Source organism: Anoplophora glabripennis, unplaced genomic scaffold, assembly GCF_000390285.2.
Source record: "Anoplophora glabripennis isolate ALB-LARVAE unplaced genomic scaffold, Agla_2.0 scaffold18, whole genome shotgun sequence".
Taxonomy (NCBI): Eukaryota; Metazoa; Arthropoda; class Insecta; order Coleoptera; family Cerambycidae; genus Anoplophora; species Anoplophora glabripennis.
In genome coordinates, this window is record NW_019416221.1 from 1765114 (window position 1) to 1786855 (window position 21742).

Sequence of the window (21742 nt, forward strand, 5' to 3'; positions counted from 1 at the left end):
AAATTGATTATAAAAAAATAGTAATCGAAGATCCAAATAACTAATCGTAGATATGCATTTTCTATATTGTACTGTATAGATCTTTATTAACTTCCTTTTAGACGATACATTTGCGTTGGAATAGATAATATTTGTGAACAAGGTAAACCCATTTTGATTTAATAACCATCTAAACATTAACGTTATTTCATGGATGTGCATTTCAGATTAGGGATAACAACAATAGTATATAAGAAATAATTAAACAACTTGAGCTACGAGCACTATCATAGATTATAGGTTACGATTTTATTATTGATTAGAATTCCAAACCAAAAGAATTTTTTCGAGTTCTGTCAAATGTTAACTCAAACTCTTAACACAATCAAACTCGAGCTATCCGGGTTTGATGTGGTTTGGCTCGCCAAAAAAACCCTTATTACAACTTTTGTTTTGACATTTTCATTTTCTATTTTGATTTTGGATATTGCGAAAATGATTAGAGCAGTGTTAATAGATTTAAGTGGGACTCTACATATAGAAAATCAAGCAGTACCTGGCTGCGCTGAAGCATTAAAAAAGTATGTATACTGTAATTGAAAAATAAAAAAATATAATTATGACTGTTTATAGGTTATTGCAGAAAAACCTCATTGTCAAATTCGTAACAAACACAACAAAAGAAAGCAAAAGGATCCTTCACGACAGATTAATAAATCTTGGCTTCGATGTAGACAAAAATGACATTTTAAGTTCTCTGGGTGCTGCTGGATGCTTAATCGAACAACGAAAACTAAAACCAATGTTAATGCTGTCTCCAGAAGCTCTAGAAGACTTTGAAGGCTTAGCATGTCCTCTAAATGAAACCCCCAACGCCATCGTTATCGGCCTTGCGCCAACCGAGTTTCATTACGACAGGTTAAACGAAGCTTTTAGGTTAGGTACAGTTTCATAACTTGGAAGTTTTGTAAATTTATATTTACTCTTACGGTAGATATCTTAACGCTGGTGCGCAACTTATTGCAATACATGCCGGCAAGTATTACAAACGAAGTGACGGATTAGCATTGGGGCCAGGGTGCTTTGTTAAAGGATTAGAATATGCGGCACAGTGTACTGCGGAACTTGTCGGAAAGCCCAATAAAACGTTTTTCCTGTCTGCTTTGGGCAATGTACCTCCTACAGATGCCGTTATGATAGGAGACGTAAGTAAACGTAGAATCCTTAAAAGTTCGTAGTTTATGAAGACGAAATTCTTGTAGGATGTCACAGATGATATCCTAGGAGCGATGAATGCAGGATTGAAAGGGTATTTGGTGCAAACTGGCAAATATAAAACGGGAGACGAAGACAAGATAAGCCCAGCACCGACAGCAGTACTTCCTAGTTTTGTCGAGGCGGTGGATAAGATTTTAGAGCAAATCGATTAGAAGATGAGGGTAAATAGTAGGAAATCATATTTATTTATAAATAAGTATTGTGTTTAGGACTTTTTTTATTTAATATTGTATTATATAAAATTAACAATGTCAATAAATACAAAATATATAAATAAATCGGAAACATGAAAATATAAAAATATTTCTCGACTTTTATAACTGTTATTTTCTCACTTCGGACTGGGTTCGCCTAAAAAAAAAAAATTAAACTGAATCTGAGATAAGATAATGATAAAATTTATGTAAAGAAGCAGAAAAGCCCAAAAACTTTTTCATTACACGCATATTGCAAAGTACAGACATAAAAAGGTACTGGAAGTTTACAGACGTTTCAAATTAGTACAGTACATGAAAAACTATTAGGAGAAATTTTAATAAGTAAAAATGGGATAATACAGGATGTAACTTTAACTTTTTTTGAGGGTCATAGTATGTGTTGTCCAGACTACTACGAACTTCGTTGTATGTGTTTATCAATGTTGCCAGTTGTTACTTTCTTCAGCTTCGTGCTGGACCATTAGCCGTTTTGACCGTCGTTGCGCGATGGTGAAGACACACAGGTTTAAATGACAGCATTTACACTTGTCCGTTCCAACGCACCTACTGGATGTCATTTAAACTTGTGTATCTTTACTGCGAGATGGTACCAAACGGAGAGTGTGGTCCAGCACCAACTGTATGAAACTAACAGAGTGGGAGAGAGTGAAATTCAATGGAAAATAACTGCGATATGTTATTTAAAGTTAAATACATTGTTATTTGTAAGTAAATCTAATCCGATTTAAAAAAATTATTTATGTGAGTTTTTAATAAAAGATATTTGTTATTTATCTATTTATTATTATTTTGAAGCACTGTGTTTAGTTTGTGAATCTCAGTGTTAATGACCTCCAACGTTGCCCTTGTTTAGATGAGCTACATATCAATTCGCACAATATGTTATGACAACAGAACAGTGAACAGATAAAAAATAAACGGCCAAATGTTAATTCAGCGAAATGAGAATATCAAATGCCGAGTATGTCAGTGTTTCATTTCATTATATTTATGTTTAGTTTTTGTTTTTTTAGTTCATAGGTTTACGAAAGTTTGTAGTAGGGCAGACAATTTCCTAATTTTCTGACTGAAGAATTAGTTTTTACCAGAACTGAAATAGAATATTAATTTATATGGTCCAGCACTGTGTTTTACTAAGTTTAATTGCACGATAAAATGCGTTTTTTGTGTATTGTAAATTAGTTTTCAGTTTTAGTGACAGCATAATGTGTATGTGTGTCTTCATTGCAACAATGCCCTGAAAGGGTAATCCCGTACAAATAAGTAATACTCCCACCCAAAGTTACATCCTACATATCTTGACAGAGGGAAATAATAGAACATGCACTATACTCAAGTTGGTAAAAGCACTCACCTTACTAATACTGGTAAATTAGACACTTTGGCTACATTATCCCTATTACACCTATTTGGCACATTAACTCTAACACCATCGCTCGTTAGAGGTACATTTTCCTTGACCTCCACTCCACCGCCGTCCCCTATATTCTCCATTTCGTAACTGTCGTTATGGTCGACTGCCACATTACCATTATCGACGAATTTTTCCACATTTCCAACGCTACAACTCGCAACGCCCCCCTCGGCGTTCAGCGGCCACTTCAGTCTTGAAATGTTGCTTTTTCTTTCGAGACCGCTAGTTTTACTCGAACTGGAATAGAAGCTCTGTATGCTGCTTGATTTGCTGCGTTTCAAGTTCGTCTTCTCATCGGATTTCCAGACGTACTTGGAGCTGACTGGAATTTTACTTAGTTCCGACAGTCCTATGTTGAGACTTCTGCGTTTGAGGAATATGTTGTTGGTGGTTTGTTGGTCTGTAGGGAAAACGCTGGAATATCTCTTCGTTCTCTTTTTCACGGGATCCGTGGGTGTTAGGTTGGACAGGCTTTTCTTTTGGATGTTGGCCTTCACGTCGTCGGTGATGTTAGTCGTGGACGTTTCCAGTTCTTTCAGGTCGTCGTCGGACATGTTTTCCACGTTCGTATTTTCTAAGGATACAGTAGGTACCCCTATTTCGTCCTTAACCGATCCGGAGAAGCGTTCTGCTTGACGGGGAATGTCCAATTCCAGGGATTTCATCTTGTCTTCGACGGTCACGTGATCCTCGTTGATTTTTTCCGGTAAAGCTACTCCGGCATCTATATAGAAGTGATGACCTAAAAAGCTCATTTCGCTAAAACAAAAAATAAGCATTAAGCGGAGTGGGGCAGAAGAGGATCGATTTGAAAAAAATTATCACTTGTTACCTAGTAGTCGCAGGCGAGGACGCGGATATTCGCTTCGTAGTAATGGTAGCTGATTTGGACACCACCAGGGGCTTCCCGGGATCTTTGAGGGGGTGGGTGGCTGCTGTGAAAATAGCAATGATGGACAAATCGATTGAAGGAAAATATCTAGTCAACCTACATGCATAGGTGAATTTTGGAGGAGGCAACTTCCCCTGCATAATTCTATCCTCTTCTTCGGTCCTCCGCTTCTCTTCCATCAGTACATCCGGCTTGCTGATCTGAGGAACCCTCATTTCTTTCAATTTCGCCTTCACGCACATTATCACATCCTTATCGGATTCAACGACTTCGATCTTGGCCAGGGCGCTCTCCAGCTTGACTTGATAGTTGCGGTCCACGGCAGAAAGGCACATACGCTTCAACATAGGCGAAATATTTACCACGCTGAGTCGAATGGTCGACACCGGATCCTCTGAAATTGTCGAATAACGGTGGAGATTTATTTCCTTAAGTCACAATTCAGGTATAACGTTTAAATTAAACAAAAAACAACACGATTTAGTAGAACCTTGAATATATTTGGAAAATAAACTTTTTTTGGGTTACTATTTTTTTAAAAATCTAAAATAACCTTGTCACTTTGCAATACAAATTTTTGTTGAAAATACAATTTTAAATACGTCGTCTATAAATGTTGAAAAAAAAATGATTGGGTTAAACACTTTTTTGGAGCCAATACTCAGAAAACTCTTGAAAACAACTGAAAACATGAAAAAATTATGTCAGAAAATCGATAGTTGGTTAAAAGAGGTTCTACTGTGCACGTTCAAATAATGATCTAACTCACCTATAAGTTTCACAAGAGGTAGGAAGAAATGTTCTTTGAAGTACTTGTTGCTGAATATTTCGATGGCATGGATGCACATATTGATGAATATATGCCTCGTATAGCAACACGGGGAGTTATACAGCAGGCTGATTAATTTCTCGCGGATCCACTTCCTGTGGTTCTCCTTCAGGTTATAACGAAGCAGCACCAAAATCGTTCTAGACGCTTGTGAACGCACCGGACGGGCCCTCTAAAAAAAATTGTTACAGTATTCGAAAAGTTCATTTTTCCCCACGTACTGCGTTTATAGTCAACTTCAAAATAACCGAGGTGAAATGCTGGTGGATAAAGTCCGACTCGATGACGTTGGGCAGACACTCTAGCTGCTGCAAGAAGGTCATCTTTCTCCTCCAGTTGTGGTATCTGAATATATCGGCCTGACATTTTAGTAAGGCCCGGCTGATCTCTAAAGTACCAGGCGCTACGGCCTCCCTCGATAAGACGCCTGCCCCGCACAGGCACTCGAGGGTAGTCGCGACGTTGGGCACTAGAGAATCTAGCACTTCTTCGGAATCGTCGCGCAGCAGTTTAACAAAGTCCATCATTATGATCTTGCAGTCGTTGCCTAATAAATGTAAATAAAACTTTCACAGAACAGGAAATTTTTTATAAAACGGGCCGTAGCTCACCCAGAATCTTAGCGACTTCGTGTATACCCCCGGCGACAGTTTTCCTCACCAGATAACAGGGATCCGCAGCAAGGGATTTGAAGACTTGGTACCAAGTGTTCATTTCCGCGACAATTTTGGTGACCATGAAGTTGGTAACGGCGGGCAAGTTATAAGCACACTGTTCTCTGCATGTTACGTCCTAAATAAAATTGGGGCGTAGCGCATAGCATCATATTGGTAGTAAATTATGTCAATTTAATTATTCATACAAAAATACATTTTACTCACCAGTCCAGGATCAAGTTCTAGCTCTTCCGGAGTGTTGGAAAGGCCTTTCTTGGAAAGCTGCATGAAATAGTTCAAAAACCACTGGCTTTCGCTGGGTGTCACATGGTTCTGTAGATTATTCAATAACATCCCGTATACTCTTGCTATAGCGGAAAACGTTAAATCTGACGATTTCAAACTAGCACCACACAGCTGTTTTATTAGTGGAATGATGGTTTGCTTTATAGTGTCTACAAATAAAAGTAAAAATATTAAGGTTGATATAAATATTTCTAGGACGAATTGTTGCCTTTACCTTGATTTAAATATGGAATTACTAAAACTGCAGCATCCACCGAAGCCGCCCTGACCGACACATTTTCATCGGAAGACAGTTCTACGAGGCTAGGCAATAAGCTCGATTTTACCAAGTTATCACTTCCAAGGCCTGAAAATGTAGGAAATACATTAGGTTCTTCGATAAACGAATAGTTGGTGCTGCAATACCTTTAGCGATATTTGAAAGTTCATAACACATTGCTGTCCTCACTTCATGGTAGCAATCTTGACACAGTCCTTGTGCTATCGGTAGAATATCTTTTTTAACGCTACATATAAAAAACTAAATTATTACCAGTATGCTGCTACATTCTGAATAATTATATATAAATATCGACAACTTACTCAAATGCACTCAATCGAGGATGAATAGCTATCTGTCCCAACATTTTACAGCTTGCAATTCTGTAACTTGCCGACTTATTTAACTGCGACATTGTAACTGCAAAAGGTAACACCTAAAATTGAAACAACTTCAATTTTATGTCAATGAATTACGGAAATATCAATGTACCTCCCTCTTTATAGACGTGTCAGATAAATTCAATATAACTGATAGCAAAGTTTCAATCCAAGCGTTAGATACCAAAGGGTCTTTACTTTCAATTCCTTGTAACACAGGTCGCAGTAAATTTACAGATAAATTCATCTGAATGAGATTTCTAAAAATTTTACTTGTAACGAGGTGAAATTCGGAAGACGAAGTTGGCAGTTCTTGTTGAATTTTTGGAAGAATTCTAGTAATGGTTCCATTGTTATCCGATTGTAATAAACTTGGTAATGCTTGTATGACGCTCATTTTTTGTAAATCATCACCCTTCCTGAAAACATTAAATAAGTATTTAAAAAATTAGGTTACAAGTACTGTAATTTACATGTATAAATCTTGCCAAATTAAATGTGGATCATTCGCTTCTGTTACAACACTAGAATTCATATTTTGATTATATTACTTTAATTTTTTAATAGTAAATATACGTAATTGTTTACATTTTTAATATTTACGTTTTCTGTCCAACTTGACAAGTTGAAGTTACGTTTTTTTAGTTACACCAGAGGGCCTTTCGATTTGGCAAAAATAGTAGCTATTAGTAGCTAATAGGAACTTAGAGTTACTCTGAACTGATATTAGTTGCTATTAGGTACTATTTTTGCCAAAACGAAAGCCTCCCAGAGTTACACTTTCATTCGCAAGTTACATCACAACACAAGTGATCCGTAATCTATAAATTTAGTAAGTTAAGATCACTTCATTTCAGATGTGAGAATCGATGGATGATAATTGCTCGCCTTTTATTTTAAAAAGAAATTACTTATTAAATCGATTTCAAAAAAAAAATAGATATCTTCCCTTTATTACTTTCAATAGTAAATTATTCAAAATATACTTACGTTAGAATAAACAGACTTCTCTCTACAGGCTTGTTATTTAAAGTTTCGTCTACACTATGTTTCTGAATTTGGATGGCAGACTAAAATATGATATTTATTACTATATTTAACTTATTTAATTGTAATCTTACTTTTCCAGTTCCGGTTGGCCTGTCTAATTGCAAGCTCCGAAGTTCTTCGTCGAGTTTCATTTTCATAATAATTAAAATTAAAAATACGTAATCTGTAAAATAAAAAATAAAATATACGTATTAGATCGTCACAAAATAAAAATATATAAAATTGTCATGAGTGACTTTTACTCAAAGATATTTTGATAAATTTCTCTTTTCCAAAATTTAATTATAGGGATCTTCCAGAACTTATATTGATTGAAATATTCTCTATAAATATAAGTACAATATTTATATATACAATAAATATATAGTGTATAATATAATAAATATAAGTTTCCGTCGAGAAAAAAAATACAAAATCTCTAAAACTGGTGTAGCTTGGAGATGCAGTTTTGGATTGGTTAGCGCTGTATATAGTCTAAAAGAGATTTTTCCCGCTAAAAATTTTTGAGAAAGTTGATGGATAGTCCATGAAAATTCTCAAAAAACTAAAGTGGTCATCTAAAGACAGCTTTGTCTCAACTTTGAGAATATAGCATGTAACCTAAGTACCTTAAAAATAGTTAAGTGGGGTCAGTGGAGTATTCCTGAGGAAAAGTTTAAATTCTGAGATACAGGCTATTGAAATTAAAATTTTATTTTCGATTTTCTTAAATAACTTTAACGAAAGATAAATTTTTTGCACAAAATTTGGTAACACGGGTTTTTTTGAGGTGAGAAATCATAATTTCGTATTAATTTTTATGCAGCACTTAGAGGGCGCTACGTACGCTATCATTATTAATTTTAATTTGCCATGCCATAACTTTTTTGACAGAAGACTTCTGCGATTTTTTTATAAATAAACCATATTCCTAGAAGCCAAGAAATTTGCAAATTTCTGCAAAGATGCAATAATTTACTGAGTCCCTTAGGCATTAAATGAAGTTGTTGAGAATTTTATGTTCCTGATATTTTCCAACGGGTACGGGATCCTAGATAAATGATACTGTACGGGATTCTTTGGTGAGGAGGACAGAAGCTTGTATTAATGTCGGGGGTAGCCACTTTCAGCAGCTGTAATAATGATTTTGTTTAATTTTAACTTCAATACCCTGTATATCAGAAACGAAACATTTCCGGACAAAGGTTTATATAAACTTTTTTTCTTAAAATTAACAGGAATATCCCACTTAAATATTTTAACGTACTTAGGTTACACCCTGCATATTATTGTACGGAACAGAATACGTGATCGCAGTGGCTGTATCGAGGAACAGAACCGACCTTTTTCTACGTAGGGGCGTAGGTGAGATGTTTTGTTTCCATGCATTTCCATGTCTTTTTATTGTGAACTGTTAAGCCACATTAGAAAATACAGAAATTATATTACTGTTCCATAAATAAAGGAAGATTTACTTATATTTTTGTTTGGAATTCTTATGCAACCAAGTATACATACGTATTGTATTGTATGTTGCTTACCGTACAAAAACTCGAATAGAACCGGAATGAAAAAAAATTAAAAATTTTGAAAACTAGTAAAGCTAGAGAACTGAATGCAGTTTTGGATTGGTCAGGGCTGTTATACCAGAATTTTTTCAGATTCTTCCGAGCTCTACAACTTTTTGAGAAAATCGATGGACAATGAACGATGTACGATGTAATCTTCTGAACTTCCACTACTACGATATTTTATTTATGTGATACTCCGTTTTATGTCTCCCAAACATTCATTTTGAATTCAGTTTAAAGTAAAACAGGCTCTTAAATTAAAAACTCTTTTAATGATGTCATATAAATATGAAAATCTGTAACGAATACGAACACATGATAAAATGTATTATGTTTCTTTCAATTGTGCCATGACGTCTTTCAGCGACAAACATTTATGTTCATTTTGTTCCCCTTTTGAATTGATGAATATTTGGACCCTCAGAACGTACGACGAATGGAAGAACTGATCTAAAAAAAAAACAGAACAGAATTACAGAATTGAACTGATTACCTCCACTCTAAATAAAATTATACCGTAATCAAAACAATAATACATACTATCGTTCGTTTTTAACAGCAACAACGAGTTCACGTCGAATACTTCCGAAAATGTATTGTACCCCATTACGGGTAAAGTCGAAATGTAACTCCCAGTCTGCCTATTCTCCTTCAACGGGGGCTGAGACAGCAAACTCGACAACGGACTCATGACCTTGGGACGAATTCTGACAGAGCTCGGTGTGGATTCTTTGGTGACGGACTTGCAATAAACTTGCAACAGTTCCATTCTGAAATGGACAATGTTTTTAAATTAAACTCGATAATTTCGCACACACCCGTTTACCTTTCTTTAAATTTCAAATTCGACATATTTGTATCGCCCAAGCGTAGAGCGTCGACGACGTGCAGGCTTTGTTTGTAACTCTGTGCATCGGGATCTACACTTATATCTTTCCTGAAGATATTCCATTCCTTCACCAGTTCCCCGTACAATAACGTACCTTTCACTAACTGTAGGTTTTTAACTTTCACCCATCTTTTCCTCTGCAGACGATACACTTTTGAGGCCCCAACGGCTAAATGTTGGTAAGAAAATATTAACTAACGATACGATATGCACCTTTAAATTTACCTGCATAAATACAGCAGTTGTTGTATTTCCTAGACCCGTACATGAGGCAGTAATGCCAATCGTCCACGTTGGTGAACGTTGAATTAAAATTGCTCAAATCGTTAATCTCCTTTGGTTGAGCCTGGTATACTTCTGAAAAATAAAGAGTTACCAGGAATATTACTGGTTAACTGAAAAATTTCACCTGGTTTATCAACGGACAAATTCAACAGCTGATCAGCGGTAAGCTGCGGTCGAGGTATTTTGGACAAATTGGGTATATCCCAGAATTCAAGACATTTTTTGCGTAATTCCTCTTGTCGAGTTTCAACCAGGCTGGTATTCCTGCAAAAGGCAGCCAATTTTTCAAGTCCGTAGGTTTGCCGTTGACCCAAGCTGAAACGCATTTAACTCCTTAATATAATGGTCCTTATCCGTACTACGATCTAAATTTTAAGTAATACACTAAAAACATAATAACCTGTTATTACTGTCAACGATATACGAAAAAAAATTTTCGTCCGTTTTAATAATTTCTAGCGGAACGATCTCTAATACGTCTTTCTCTGAATTATCCTTCAGCTCCCACAATCGCTTGACGACAGTCCGCAAATACTCTTTAATGTCCTGTACAACTTGCTCTTCTTTCAGGCTATAACAGATAAAATACCTTTCCGAGTTTGCGGGTCTCGAAGAATTCGGTTTTAATATGGTCACTAATAAAAAAAAAACATTTATAATAAACGTACATTAAGTCAGACTAATAATATTTTACCTTTTTCGAAACATTTATACATTAAGTACAACAAACCTACGCTGAAAGATGTAAACACGTCAAAAAGTTTAGTAACGAAATGCCCGTGAGTCCTTATTATTTCCAAAGCGACTAGACACTGGCAAATGTAAATGTCCTTTGAGAGAATTTCTTGAATATTCTCATTCCCTTCCACAGAAAATCCCTGCAAAATTAGTAAAATTCTGCAAAAATCGCAAGTACAGAACAGTTGTTAAACTGATGATATTGCAGGGAACAACTACTCTGCAGACTAATGCTCCAACCACAGATTATTATGCACTTGGCCGAGCTAAAGACACAAATCTTAGAGCGCTGTTTAACTAGGACCTTCAAAATGTGTCTGTTATTCGCAAATATAATACTGTATAATTGATGTATAAACTTGAAATAAAATGAAAATTATATAACCGAATATCTTTTTGTATGCGTACTTGACTAAAAAATGAAATCTGGAACTCCAAGACCAAATGAGCCAGCATTAAGATAAATATTCTCTATGCCAACCAGCACTGAATTATAACTGCCATAGTTGGTAAACATAAACAGGATCATTCGTCTGCCAAACCCACCGGACATATACCAGTTTCAAACGTTCTAAAATAATGTTCATATAATTGTGAGTAAATGCTTACCCCGTCGGACATCATAAAATGCACCCCTTTGCCGTCAGTTTCATGCAAAACTTTCGTCTTAAAGTCCTCGATGTTTTCCGGGCAACAAACGTTTCCGTCCCCCCGTTTGCCATACAAGGCTTGGAAAGTGACTGGAGACGCGCACATGGAATCTTGAAGTCTAAAATTGTTTTCGTCTCTCAAAGTCAGCCCGAATCCCTTGAAGTGCCATTTTTTGCGCCACAAGATGTACTCTGAAAAACCACCCGGCCCTGCACAAACGTCGGCAAAATAATAAGGGCCTAAATTTGTGTTGTGGTACGTCTGAAAGTATTATATAAATGAACTACGAATTTATATCATAAATAATTACATTCTGATCGATATTGCTGAACATGAATTCTGTAGCAGCATCGATATTAGCCATTTTCAAGGCAGCTCTGTTCATGAAAAATACAGACTTAATCGTTTCAAAGGGATTTGCTTTTGTCCTGGCATGACATAGTTCGAATAAGTTCAATTCGTCAAATATGTTCTAAAATAAGAAAAAGTTACGAAAGAAAAAATATTTTCCGCTATGCACTCACTTTGGCTTTCAGTACACTGTCTAAAATAGTCCTGTCACAAAAATTTGATTCATTCTCAATATCATGATTTGGCGTCCCTTCCTTCATCCAAACAACCATGTCAGTAAAAGAATATTTTTTGGTATTGTGCGACTCCTCATTTTCCAGCCAAATAACATCTTCCTTTACACGTATTTCCTACAAGTAATTTTATTTCAAATTACATGTATAACTATATATTATTCAAAATATTTTACATCCTTGAACACCTCAAATGTGAACTCTACTCGCTACGTTTTATAAAAGTTAAAATATTTTTAAAGGACGACATATATTTTTCCCTTAATATTACATACTTCTTTTGAAAAATTCCAGTTTTCTTTTGACGGTGAAATACCTTTAATAGTCAAACCAAGACCTCTTTTTCCCAAATGGCAGGGTACTTCTATTGCTGCTGTGATGCCTTGACCATTTTTTCCTAATCCGGAACCACTCTTGTAACCCATTTTTTGCTTAAAACGATATAAGGTTATGTATGAAAAAATCAAATTTAATTATTTACCATAATCCGCATTGCTTTGTCGTCAATAAACAACCCAGGGTTTTCATTTTGAGCGGTTTCCCTTGATTCTCCATCACAGATATTTAAATTTTTCCACTGTGGACTTACATACAACTCAGTTTCTGTAAACACACAATGCATTTAACGTCTGAGAAAAGGTTTTCCCGATTTTACTTCGTATTTAATAACAAAAAATACATTCTCTTTACCGTCATTTTCTTTGGAGGATTGTGAAAACATAATAATATAATATAAACAAATTAAATCATTTATTAAAAACGGGGTTATACTTTTTACGTGACCATGACATTGAGAAAAAATAGTAGTTTTTTATTTACAGTTACGATCAGTTCATTTAGTTTGTTATAAATCGTCAATAAAGGACTAAAATTTAAAAAAAGCAACATATTTTCTTAATACCTAATACCTATTCATAACGAATGGACAAATTGGATAATTGAACATACTGATCCTGTAAATCCCCTTATAAGAGCCCTTTTCATGATTTCGGAATCATAACGTGGAATTAAAGCCGTGTTTTATTTACATGGGAGCACAATTCCTATCACTCTCACTCACCTAATAATAATCTCACCTAATTGACCTCAAATAAATAAAACAGAGCTTATGATCTAGGCTGGACTGGAGTGTAAGCATGAGTAGAATAGAGCTGCGCAAATTACAATATTTAATAAAATAAACAACAAAATAATAAACACAAAGCATATAAAATAAAGTTAGTGAACAAACTGCTTATCCTTTAACAAAGAATGTACTTCGGACCGTTTCAGTTTAACTTCGTGTTCCAATAAATCGGTTCATTTTACTCTTAAAGTGTTCTTGGGGGCTTTCGTTTTGGCAAAAATAGTACCTATTAGCAACTAATATCAGTTCAGAGTAACTCTAAGTTGCTATTAGCTACTAGTTTTGCCAAATCGAAAGGCCCTCTTGTTTGTTTTTCCTTACCCCATCTTGCACTACCTTTTACCAAACAGTTTTTATGAGATTTTATGTTCATCTGATATATTAATTCTCATTGATTTTAAAAGCCACGCTATATTCCTACAAGCTACATAAATTTAGAGTATTTAGAAGCAGAATTGAAGATAAATATTAGTTAAAAAAGTGGTAGGTAGTAAAAGCAATATTAATTTCTTTAAGAATTTTTAAATTTCGTGGACAACTCTCACAAGCTACTGGCAGAATGTACAGGGTGTTCCAAAATGGATGGTTAGATGTTGATTTCATAGCCGAGAAAATCGGTAACGGACTTGACCCAGCCAGTGGTGTTCCATATATAATTTGATTTAGTTTGAATTGGAAAATATATTGAACATTTTTAATAAAAACAGAAAAAATACGTCTGAAATATAATTTCGATAACTTGTCTTTAGGGCGTTAAACTTACCAAGATGGAATTTTAAATCAAATAGGTACTTATAAAGCTGGACTAAATATTTTTTGCACGTGTGCTTTACATGCCATTAATCAGATGTGGGGAAATAAAAATTTTAGGGGAAAAAATATAAAAAAGCAAGAACGATGAATAACGAAATACAATCATTTTTTTTTTCAATTTTTCATAGATGAATTTTATTATAAAAAATCCTGTGTACTAAACAAATCCTTTTTTTTATTAAAAACGAATTATGTGAAAGTTACAACAGCAATTGCGAAAGAATAAATATCAAAAAATTATGGATAAAATAAAAAAATACTTCTTAAAATATAAAAATCATTTGTTAAGGGGATATTCTCAATATGAGTCTTCATCGGAGTCATCAAACACGTACTTTGATTTAGCGGCCCCTCTACCGGACCTAGGAGCTTTTATTTCTTGGTCGCTATCACTTTTCATCTTGTCTTTCTCAGACTCAAAGTTGAAATCTTCATCCGAAGAGTCGTTTTTCTTCCTTCTGGCTTTAGTTTTCTTTGAGGGCATGTCCTCGTCATCGCTGGACTTCTTCTTCTTCTGTCTGGGCTTTTTCGGTTTGTCTTCCTTAGCTTTCGGTTTAGATTTGGTGGTCTTTTTACTTACGAACGCTTCCTCATCACTAGAAGCCGACTTAGATTTGCTCTTTTTACTCGAAAACATATCATCCTCCGAATCCGACTGACTCTCGTCGATTTTTTTCCGTTTATTTACGGGGGGCGCCGGCTCTTCCTTCTTCTTCCCTATTAAACTGTCGAACATGTCTTCCGATGTCTCGTGCCTCGTTGGAGGTTTCTCCTCCTCGTCGGAACTCGAAAGGATCTCCGTCTTGGAATTGTCCGCGATGGCATCATTGTCGTGTAGTTCCGGCTCGCCGACGGATTTATCGCTGTCGTCATCGGAGAGGCTGTACTTGATCACTTTGGTGGCGGCTCGGCGGTTCATGGTCCTCTCTTTGACAACGGGACTGGGAACGCTGCTGAATTCCACGTCCGAACCGCTCAAGACCATGACCTCCTCTTCGCTGTCGGAGTCCTTCTTCTTCCGTCCTCGTTTCTTCGGGGATCCGTTAACTGTAAGAAATGACACCGTTAAAATAATAAATCTGCAGGGTGTCTGGAAACCACGAAAAAAAAAAGTGGCAACGGATTTCTTTGTGTGTTACACATTACCTTTGTTGAAGTTAAGTTTGGTTTGTTTAAGGCCATCGCCGGCATCTCCTTTCTTCTTCCTAGCCTTCTTCGCGATCTCCTCCGGTGTACCCAGTTTGTCCTTCAGGGTCTTCTTGCTCTTCACCATATCGTCAAACTCGTCGTCTTCCTGAAACAAGTACTCGTATAACACACAACGATCGGTTGTTTAAAAAAAATATATACTCACGTCCTCGGCAATATTTTCCTTCTTCAGTCCCTTCTTCATTTTATTCTCCTTGAACTTGACTGCATTTTGGATCTTCTTCTTTATGTCGTCGCTGATGGTAGGTTCTATCCTACGCGCGGTAGGCGAGGGCATAGTCTCGTCCAAGTGTAGCTTCTTCCTACCCTAAATTTGTAATTGATCGATTGTTGTTAAGCTCGCCTTAATCGCAATAATTTTTTATTAACACACCAACTTTAACGTTAAGTGCTGCTGCAAAATAAACGCTTTAAGATGTCACAATATGTGGTCGGCAGAGTAGTTATAGCCAAACTCCACTACATAAGCATTAACTTTGCAGAATATTATGAATTGCACTTTTAAAATAAATAATCTACGACATGTAAAGGAATACATCCTTACCCTTCCAGTTTTGATAACTTCCTGTGCAGCGTTGTAAAAATTAAAGATAATTAAATTGTTTCTTGATCGATTATTTTTTTAATATAAATCACATTCAAATAATCCCTACATGTTCGTGTACGAATATTTGAAAATTTTGCAGGCAAAAGGCGTTTTATATTAGTTTCAATCATCATTTTTAAAAATTTTTCTGCATATCTCTTATATAAATATTATTTAAAAAATGAAACATTGGCCACTATAAAGGGTGTAGCTGTTTTCACCAAACATTGTTATGATTAAAAAAAATAATTATATTTGCCTAAATTCTATAAATGAGATAACTGGGATTTTTAGTTCAGAAGGAAATGGTATGATTTTATGTCAATCAGCTAAAATTTAAAAAAATGTGTTTTTTCAAAAAATATGTAAACTTAAACTAAAATGTTTGAATGACTCAATCACGTCTTTAACCTTTACCAGTAGAAGTCTGCAAGTAAAACTGGGATATATGAACTACACAATCATGTTTTAATCGCCGTACAAACTAACGCACAAATTGAGACGTTTGAACTACTCATTCACATTTTTATTACTGTATTAATTTGGACATGCAGAGTAGTAGTCTATATCTAAAACTGAACCGTTTGAACTACTCCATCAGGTTTCCAACACCCAATAAACTTTGAACATGTAGAAGTCTGCAAGTAAAACTGGGACATAAGAACTACTCCCATCACATTTTCTCTTGCCATACAGATATATATTAAATTCCCCAAGTGGGAATCCCGGCCGGAGTACATAAATTTTGAACTGAAAAAAGTAGGCAAAAATTCTTGTTAAAAGATTCGCCAAGAAAAAGCGAAAAAGTCGCAATATGCCGCGGGCAGGAAGGAAGGACCGAGGCCAAAAAAGCCTTCTATCCTGCTAATTGCACCTTTTTGGAACAGAGTGCGGGAAAATCTCTACTTACAAACACTGGTTTCTTCTCTTTCTTCATAGAAACGGCTTCGTCCTCGCGTTCCTTTTTTTCGATTTTGTCCAGCTCCTCCATGAACGTATCCAGATCCTCCCGCCATAGATCCGCATTCGTTTTCTTCTTCAAGGTCTCCAATTCCGACAATTTTATGTCTTTCTGCTTCAACAGCTCGTTCTTCCTCTCCTCTGTCAGCATCCACATGGACATGCCCAGCAGATAGTCAAACTTCTTGACGTCGGACAGGTTCTTGAACAATTTTTCTGAAAACATAAAGGTCGCGTTAGAAACTCTCGAACATAATTTCGTGAGAACCGCCTACCCGAATCGACAGGCTTCTTCTTCTTAGACGACTCCTCTTCCTCTTGAGATTCTTCCTCTTCGGCAGGCTCGTCCTCCTCCTCATCCTCCTTGTTGCGCCGTTTCCACTCTTTGACAGGATCCGGGGCGTACCCTCGCTTGAGCAGCTCGTCAACTATCGTCTTCCTCTTCTTGTTCTCCACCACCAACTCGCCGCTACACTTCTCCATTATGAACCTGGCTTTGTTGCTGAGCATGGCGGCCTCCGCTTCCAGCATGCCCTCCAGGAACTCCTTGCGTTTTTGGTACATCTTAAGGCGGAGAGTGTAGAATTCTTGGAGGATGACCATTACCGAGTCGAATCTGCGTGGATTAAAGTAAAAAATTAATGTATCACACGGACATGTTTAGATAGAGGTGAGAAATGTTACCTCCTGAGGCAACCAAACTCGTCGAAGGCGCACATTGAACTCGTGTTAACGATCGTTTGCAGTTTGAAAGCTTTATGCAGGCCTTCCTTCTCCATCACTTCCATCTGACCGTTTTGCAGTGCGATGATGAACTTGATCGTGGTGTCAGTGTTGTACTCTTTATAATCCGATAATACTGCTTTGACCTTTTCCGAGCCTGTGCCAGACAAAATGTGTTAGAAAATAAAAACGTTACTTAGAAAGGGCGTTTACAAATAAATCGCAAATTAATGTATCAACGTATTTATATGTTTGACATAAAGTAGATAGTGATGCATTTAAGAAAGTTCTAAACAAAATGAGTTATGTTTCTACTCTTTTTTCTCGTTCAGGACAAATTCTTAAGCTATTTAGTGTCTTACCGTGCACCATGGGTTCCAAAACGTTCTCCTTATAATTTTGGGTCCACGTTCCAACAGGCAGTTCCGTTATTTCCACCTTTTCATTCCCGACTATCGAAATCTCTCCGCTTATCACGTACCTCTGGTCGCCGCAGAACTCGACCGTCCCCTTAAAATTCTTATACCAAGGGACCAGCTCCTCGGGATCGTCCCCGTCCAACATCTTCCTGATGTTACTCACTATCTCCCTGGGATTGTAGTTGGGAATTTTAGTCATCCACCCGGTACCGATGCCCTCGGCGCCGTTGACCAGAATCATCGGTATGATGGGTATATACCAGACGGGTTCGATTTTCTGATTGTCGTCGTATTCGTGTTTGAGCAGGGGATCGTCGTGGGGATGGAAGATCATACGGGTCAACGGTGACATCTTGGTGAATATGTACCTGGGGCTGGCCGAGTCCTTGCCGCCGGCCAGTCGCGTGCCGAACTGACCCCTGGGTTCCAGGAGGTTGATGTTGTTGCTGCCCAAGTAGTTCTGGGCTAAGTTTACGATGGTCATACAAAGGGATGTCTCGCCGTGATGGTAGGCCGAGTGCTCAGCGACTGAGCCGGCCAGTTGCGCCACTTTAATTTCACGTTTGTCGTTTCTTTTTATGCAGGTGAACAGCACCTACAGAGAAAGAGGCAATGTAGCAGTGACAGAATTAATTTAAAAAAATCGCAATGTAAATGGAATATAAACATAAAAAAATACCTTTCTCTGACCAGGCTTCAGTCCGTCAACCAGCGAGGGGATGGACCTGACATTATCGCCGTTCGAGAAAAGTACCAATTCCAAATTCACGAAATCTGTGTACGATACGAACTTAGTGTCTTTGCCGTACAGGTATTTTTCGGGCAAGCCGATCTCTTTCCTCCTCCTGCTCTCCACCATGAAATTTGTGAGCCATTCCTTACGGTGTTCGATGTGTTTTTTGCTGAAGGCCAGCACGATATGGTCATCGTCTTGCTGGCCTTGGTAACGGAATCTGATCCTGTGGCGAGTCATGTTGCTGAAATACTCTTTCGCCTCCTTTGAATCGGAGGTACCCAAACCTGCGGACAGTACAAAGTTTTAAAGCTGTTTGGTCCATTTTCTGTACGTTTGTTCATAATCTGCATGAATTTAAATTTGCCGGCTTCTATATAATTCTGAAAAGCATATAAGCGATAAGAGACAATCGGGTTGTTGAACTTATTTAATTACGCTATAGCAAGTACCTAATGATTGTCTGACGAATTAACACGAAAGAGGAAATCAAGCTGGAAACTAAATGGAATAATATAAAAATGCAAATGTAAATCTATCTCACCCTGTATATCTTGCAATCATACCTTTGTAGTATTTAATAGAATAGGTGTGGTGATTGGCCGTATTCGCCTTCCATTCCTCGAATTCCGGAAGCGAATAAAATGATATTTGTTCATTTTTCTTCTTCGCCTTAACAATGGGAGTGATGAATTCCTCCAAGAAATCCTGTTTTAGGAGCTCCGGCCAGTTGTGATGTATGAAATTTATGAGTAAACCCTTGATATGTGAGCCATCTTGATCCTGATCGGTCATTATCATTACTTTACCGTACCGTAAGGTTTTCATATCCTCGGAGGAGTTGTACTTCTTTTTGTACTGTAGTCCGAGGATTTTTATGAGATTATTGATTTCTGCGTTCTCTAGAATCTGTTTGTGCGTGGCTTCTCTCACGTTCAGTAGTTTACCTCTCAGTGGGAAAACCCCATAATAATCTCGTCCGATAACACTCAGTCCAGAAACAGCTGTAGTCTTAGCTGAATCTCCTTCGGTCAAGATCAGCGTACATTTTAGAGCATTTTTGGTTCCAGCCTCGTTAGCGTCTTCCAACTTGGGGATGCCTTTTAATTTGCTTTGTTTCTTACCGCTGGTTTTCGCCAATTCATTCTGTGCTTTAAACTTTGCCCAGGAAAGTACCGATTCGACTAGCCCGCTTTTGGTCACCTGACTGATAAATTTTTCACTCAACGAACATTTCGATCCAAAATTCTTCACTTGCAATGTCATGTTTTCCTTAGTTTGCGAGTCGAAAGTGGGATTGACGATCAGACAATTTATAAATATCCACATGTGGTTCTTCACTTGAAAAGGTTTTATATTCACACCACCCTTATTTTTCTTCTTTATAATTTCAACAATTTGTTTTACAATCATGTCCACTATGTAATCGACGTGGCGGCCACCCTTTGTCGTGGCAATGCTGTTCACAAAGGACACCTGCTGGAAACCCTTATCGGAAATAGTCATCGCCACTTCCCACCTTTCATTAGCCTGTTCGTAAATTATTTTCAAGTTATTTCCTGACTCATCCTCTTTCCCTTTTATGTACAAATCTATATAATCTTTAAAACTTTTCACTGGTAATCTTTTGCCATTCAAAAATACCTTAACGCCTCGAGAAGAGGCCGCGATATCGTATGCTCTTCTGGACATGAGTTCCACTATTCCAGCGTCTAACTTATCCATTTTAAATTTTGACAAATCCGGTGAGAACGTGATTTTAGTAAAGTCATCTCCTGTAAAATCTTTCACTCTTGGTTCGGACGCCTTGGTCATATTGCTACCCCAAGTTTGCTTAAACTGTCTTTTGTACTCTTTTGTGGCAGTTTCTACTGTGAATTTTGTACTAAAAATGTTACACAGCTTTGCTCCATACCCGTTCCTGCCTCCAGTAACTTTCTCTTCTTCATCGTTATAATTCGAAGAAGTCAAAAGATGGCCGAAAATCATAGTAGGTACATACATGTTCTCATCTTTGTGCATCACTACCGGAATCCCCTGACCGTTGTTCCAAACCGAAATTAAATTATCATCAGCGTTTATTTCTATTTTTATACAATCCATCCTCTTGTCCCTCTGTTTGTTATCGGCCGCATTTACTAAAATTTCATCAAATATTTTATATAATCCCGGTACATACTCTATTTGTTTCTGTAACATAATCTCCTTATCACTGTCATATACCCACATTAATTCTGTAACTTTTTCAACTGATCCAATGTAACTGTCAGGACGGAGCAAAATGTGTTCCAATTGAGATTTTTTCTGGTAAGTCTTTTCGATAGTTTGTTTTTTGTTTTGCTTGGGAGGAGGAACATCTGTCTCATTCTCACCACTGCCTTCATTACCATTTGCGGTAGTCGCACTCATCTTGGAAAACATACTCTGTAAATAAAATATTAATTGCATACGAATACAAAATAAGGGTAATTTATTTACTTCATGGCTGTTTACCTTAAAAACAAAGTCAGGCCTACTATTATATAAACGTTTGCGTATTATAGGATAACAAAACACCTTTCGCAGTTTCATGAAATTTAAATTATCTCTGTACTCACTAAACAGGTTTTTTAAATCTCAGATAAAAATCGTAAAAATGCCGGAGAAGAGGGAAACTGAAGTTTAACCTTATGAAAGCGTCTTTGTCTATAACGATGATTGTCAAATATCTTACCCTTATATCGGCCATTCTTCCAAATCTACTGCACAACTGTTAATAAAATAGATAGATGTGTTAGCAAAACACCATAGGTATTTGTTTTTATATGTTTAACATTTCACTGGAACTCTTCAACACAAACTCAAATGGCAGTTCGTTTCGTTCCTCACAAAACCGTCGTAAATCGGTTTATTTCGGCAGTTTTCGGACAACCGTTTAATACCTAGCCAATAAGAAAAGACTCTTTTCAAATTTTCGCCACCTGTGAACCAATTAAAACTTGGACAGCACAAAATTAAATGAATAGAAATAATTGGCGTTAGCTTCTTAAAATAAAATCAATATGGCTGGCTTTGGATTAGCATTTACCACGCATTTACCCTGGGTTACCAGGTAAATTGAGTTTTTCGTAGAATTTTCTATCCAAGTTTAATAACAAAAATTTAGTATTTATATTTTACGAGCAAATTTCTGATTTTAAATACCTTATTGATATTTACAGCAAAGCACAAATTCC

The 21742-nt window shown here is 36.8% G+C and overlaps 4 protein-coding genes across 7 annotated transcripts; 1 reads left to right on the top strand and 3 right to left on the bottom strand.

Annotated features, from left to right (window-relative positions):
* Nucleotides 1-240: 240 nt before the first annotated feature.
* On the top strand, nt 241-1502 carry LOC108908267 (haloacid dehalogenase-like hydrolase domain-containing protein 2). The gene is made up of 4 exons (XM_018712245.1): nt 241-560; nt 613-915; nt 974-1184; nt 1242-1502. The coding sequence occupies exons 1-4, from the start codon at nt 340-342 to the stop codon at nt 1407-1409; spliced, it is 903 nt and encodes a 300-aa protein (XP_018567761.1). The 5' UTR covers nt 241-339; the 3' UTR covers nt 1410-1502.
* LOC108908264 (serine/threonine-protein phosphatase 4 regulatory subunit 4) lies at nt 1491-6836 on the bottom strand. Of its 2 annotated transcripts, none has more exons than XM_018712241.1 (13): nt 6685-6836; nt 6324-6630; nt 6155-6267; nt 5978-6078; nt 5787-5918; nt 5492-5721; nt 5222-5402; nt 4832-5157; nt 4551-4782; nt 3882-4175; nt 3722-3821; nt 2830-3648; nt 1491-1608 (listed from the first exon to the last, which is right to left on the bottom strand). In XM_018712241.1, exons 1-13 carry the CDS (start codon nt 6744-6746, stop codon nt 1581-1583), a joined length of 2925 nt encoding a protein of 974 aa, XP_018567757.1. In that variant the 5' UTR covers nt 6747-6836; the 3' UTR covers nt 1491-1580. The 2 variants fall into 2 exon arrangements, with proteins under 2 accessions (XP_018567757.1, XP_018567756.1); XM_018712240.1 differs by having other exon boundaries at nt 3722-3824.
* A 2227-nt stretch (nt 6837-9063) lies between these two features.
* LOC108908265 (cap-specific mRNA (nucleoside-2'-O-)-methyltransferase 1) lies at nt 9064-12737 on the bottom strand. Of its 3 annotated transcripts, XM_018712242.1 has the most exons (13): nt 12649-12737; nt 12440-12561; nt 12234-12389; nt 11899-12075; nt 11685-11846; nt 11333-11635; nt 10680-10863; nt 10386-10620; nt 10110-10300; nt 9926-10057; nt 9638-9869; nt 9352-9581; nt 9064-9261 (listed from the first exon to the last, which is right to left on the bottom strand). In XM_018712242.1, the coding sequence occupies exons 1-13, from the start codon at nt 12677-12679 to the stop codon at nt 9140-9142; spliced, it is 2277 nt and encodes a 758-aa protein (XP_018567758.1). In that variant the 5' UTR covers nt 12680-12737; the 3' UTR covers nt 9064-9139. The 3 variants fall into 3 exon arrangements, with proteins under 3 accessions (XP_018567758.1, XP_018567759.1, XP_018567760.1); XM_018712243.1 differs by lacking the exons at nt 12440-12561; nt 12649-12737 and having other exon boundaries at nt 12275-12362; XM_018712244.1 differs by lacking the exons at nt 12234-12389; nt 12440-12561; nt 12649-12737 and adding an exon at nt 12135-12221.
* Nucleotides 12738-14052: 1315 nt separating this feature from the next.
* Nucleotides 14053-21383, bottom strand: LOC108908263 (DNA topoisomerase 2). Its single transcript, XM_018712239.1, has 10 exons — nt 21241-21383; nt 19094-20951; nt 18474-18814; nt 17738-18389; nt 17337-17532; nt 16928-17268; nt 16603-16868; nt 15252-15413; nt 15044-15191; nt 14053-14944 (listed from the first exon to the last, which is right to left on the bottom strand). Exons 1-10 carry the CDS (start codon nt 21253-21255, stop codon nt 14196-14198), a joined length of 4728 nt encoding a protein of 1575 aa, XP_018567755.1. The 5' UTR covers nt 21256-21383; the 3' UTR covers nt 14053-14195.
* Between the last annotated feature and the right edge of the window lie 359 nt (nt 21384-21742).

What these genes read in the sequence shown, in the direction of transcription:
- LOC108908267 (XM_018712245.1), top strand. Translation starts at nt 340, where the DNA reads ATGTTAACTCAAACTCTTAACACAATCAAACTCGAGCTATCCGGGTTT. An exon ending in TGCGCTGAAGCATTAAAAAA is followed by an intron (nt 561 to 612) that starts GTATGTATACTG and finishes GACTGTTTATAG; the next exon opens with GTTATTGCAGAAAAACCTCA. An exon ending in AGGTTAAACGAAGCTTTTAG is followed by an intron (nt 916 to 973) that starts GTTAGGTACAGT and finishes CTCTTACGGTAG; the next exon opens with ATATCTTAACGCTGGTGCGC.
- LOC108908265 (XM_018712242.1), bottom strand. Translation starts at nt 12,679, where the DNA reads ATGTTTTCACAATCCTCCAAAGAAAATGACG. An exon ending in ACAGTGTACTGAAAGCCAAA is followed by an intron (nt 11,847 to 11,898) that starts GTGAGTGCATAG and finishes TTCTTATTTTAG; the next exon opens with AACATATTTGACGAATTGAA. An exon ending in GTATAAATGTTTCGAAAAAG is followed by an intron (nt 10,621 to 10,679) that starts GTAAAATATTAT and finishes TTTTTTTATTAG; the next exon opens with TGACCATATTAAAACCGAAT.
- LOC108908263 (XM_018712239.1), bottom strand. An exon ending in TGAAGCCTGGTCAGAGAAAG is followed by an intron (nt 18,390 to 18,473) that starts GTATTTTTTTAT and finishes CTTTCTCTGTAG; the next exon opens with GTGCTGTTCACCTGCATAAA. An exon ending in AAGAGAAGAAACCAGTGTTT is followed by an intron (nt 15,414 to 16,602) that starts GTAAGTAGAGAT and finishes TTACAAATTTAG; the next exon opens with GGTAGGAAGAAGCTACACTT.
- LOC108908264 (XM_018712240.1), bottom strand. Translation starts at nt 6,746, where the DNA reads ATGAATTCTAGTGTTGTAACAGAAGCGAATGATCCACATTTAATTTGG. An exon ending in TGAAGTTGACTATAAACGCA is followed by an intron (nt 4,783 to 4,831) that starts GTACGTGGGGAA and finishes AATTTTTTTTAG; the next exon opens with AGGGCCCGTCCGGTGCGTTC. An exon ending in TCCTCGCCTGCGACTACTAG is followed by an intron (nt 3,649 to 3,721) that starts GTAACAAGTGAT and finishes TTTTTGTTTTAG; the next exon opens with CGAAATGAGCTTTTTAGGTC.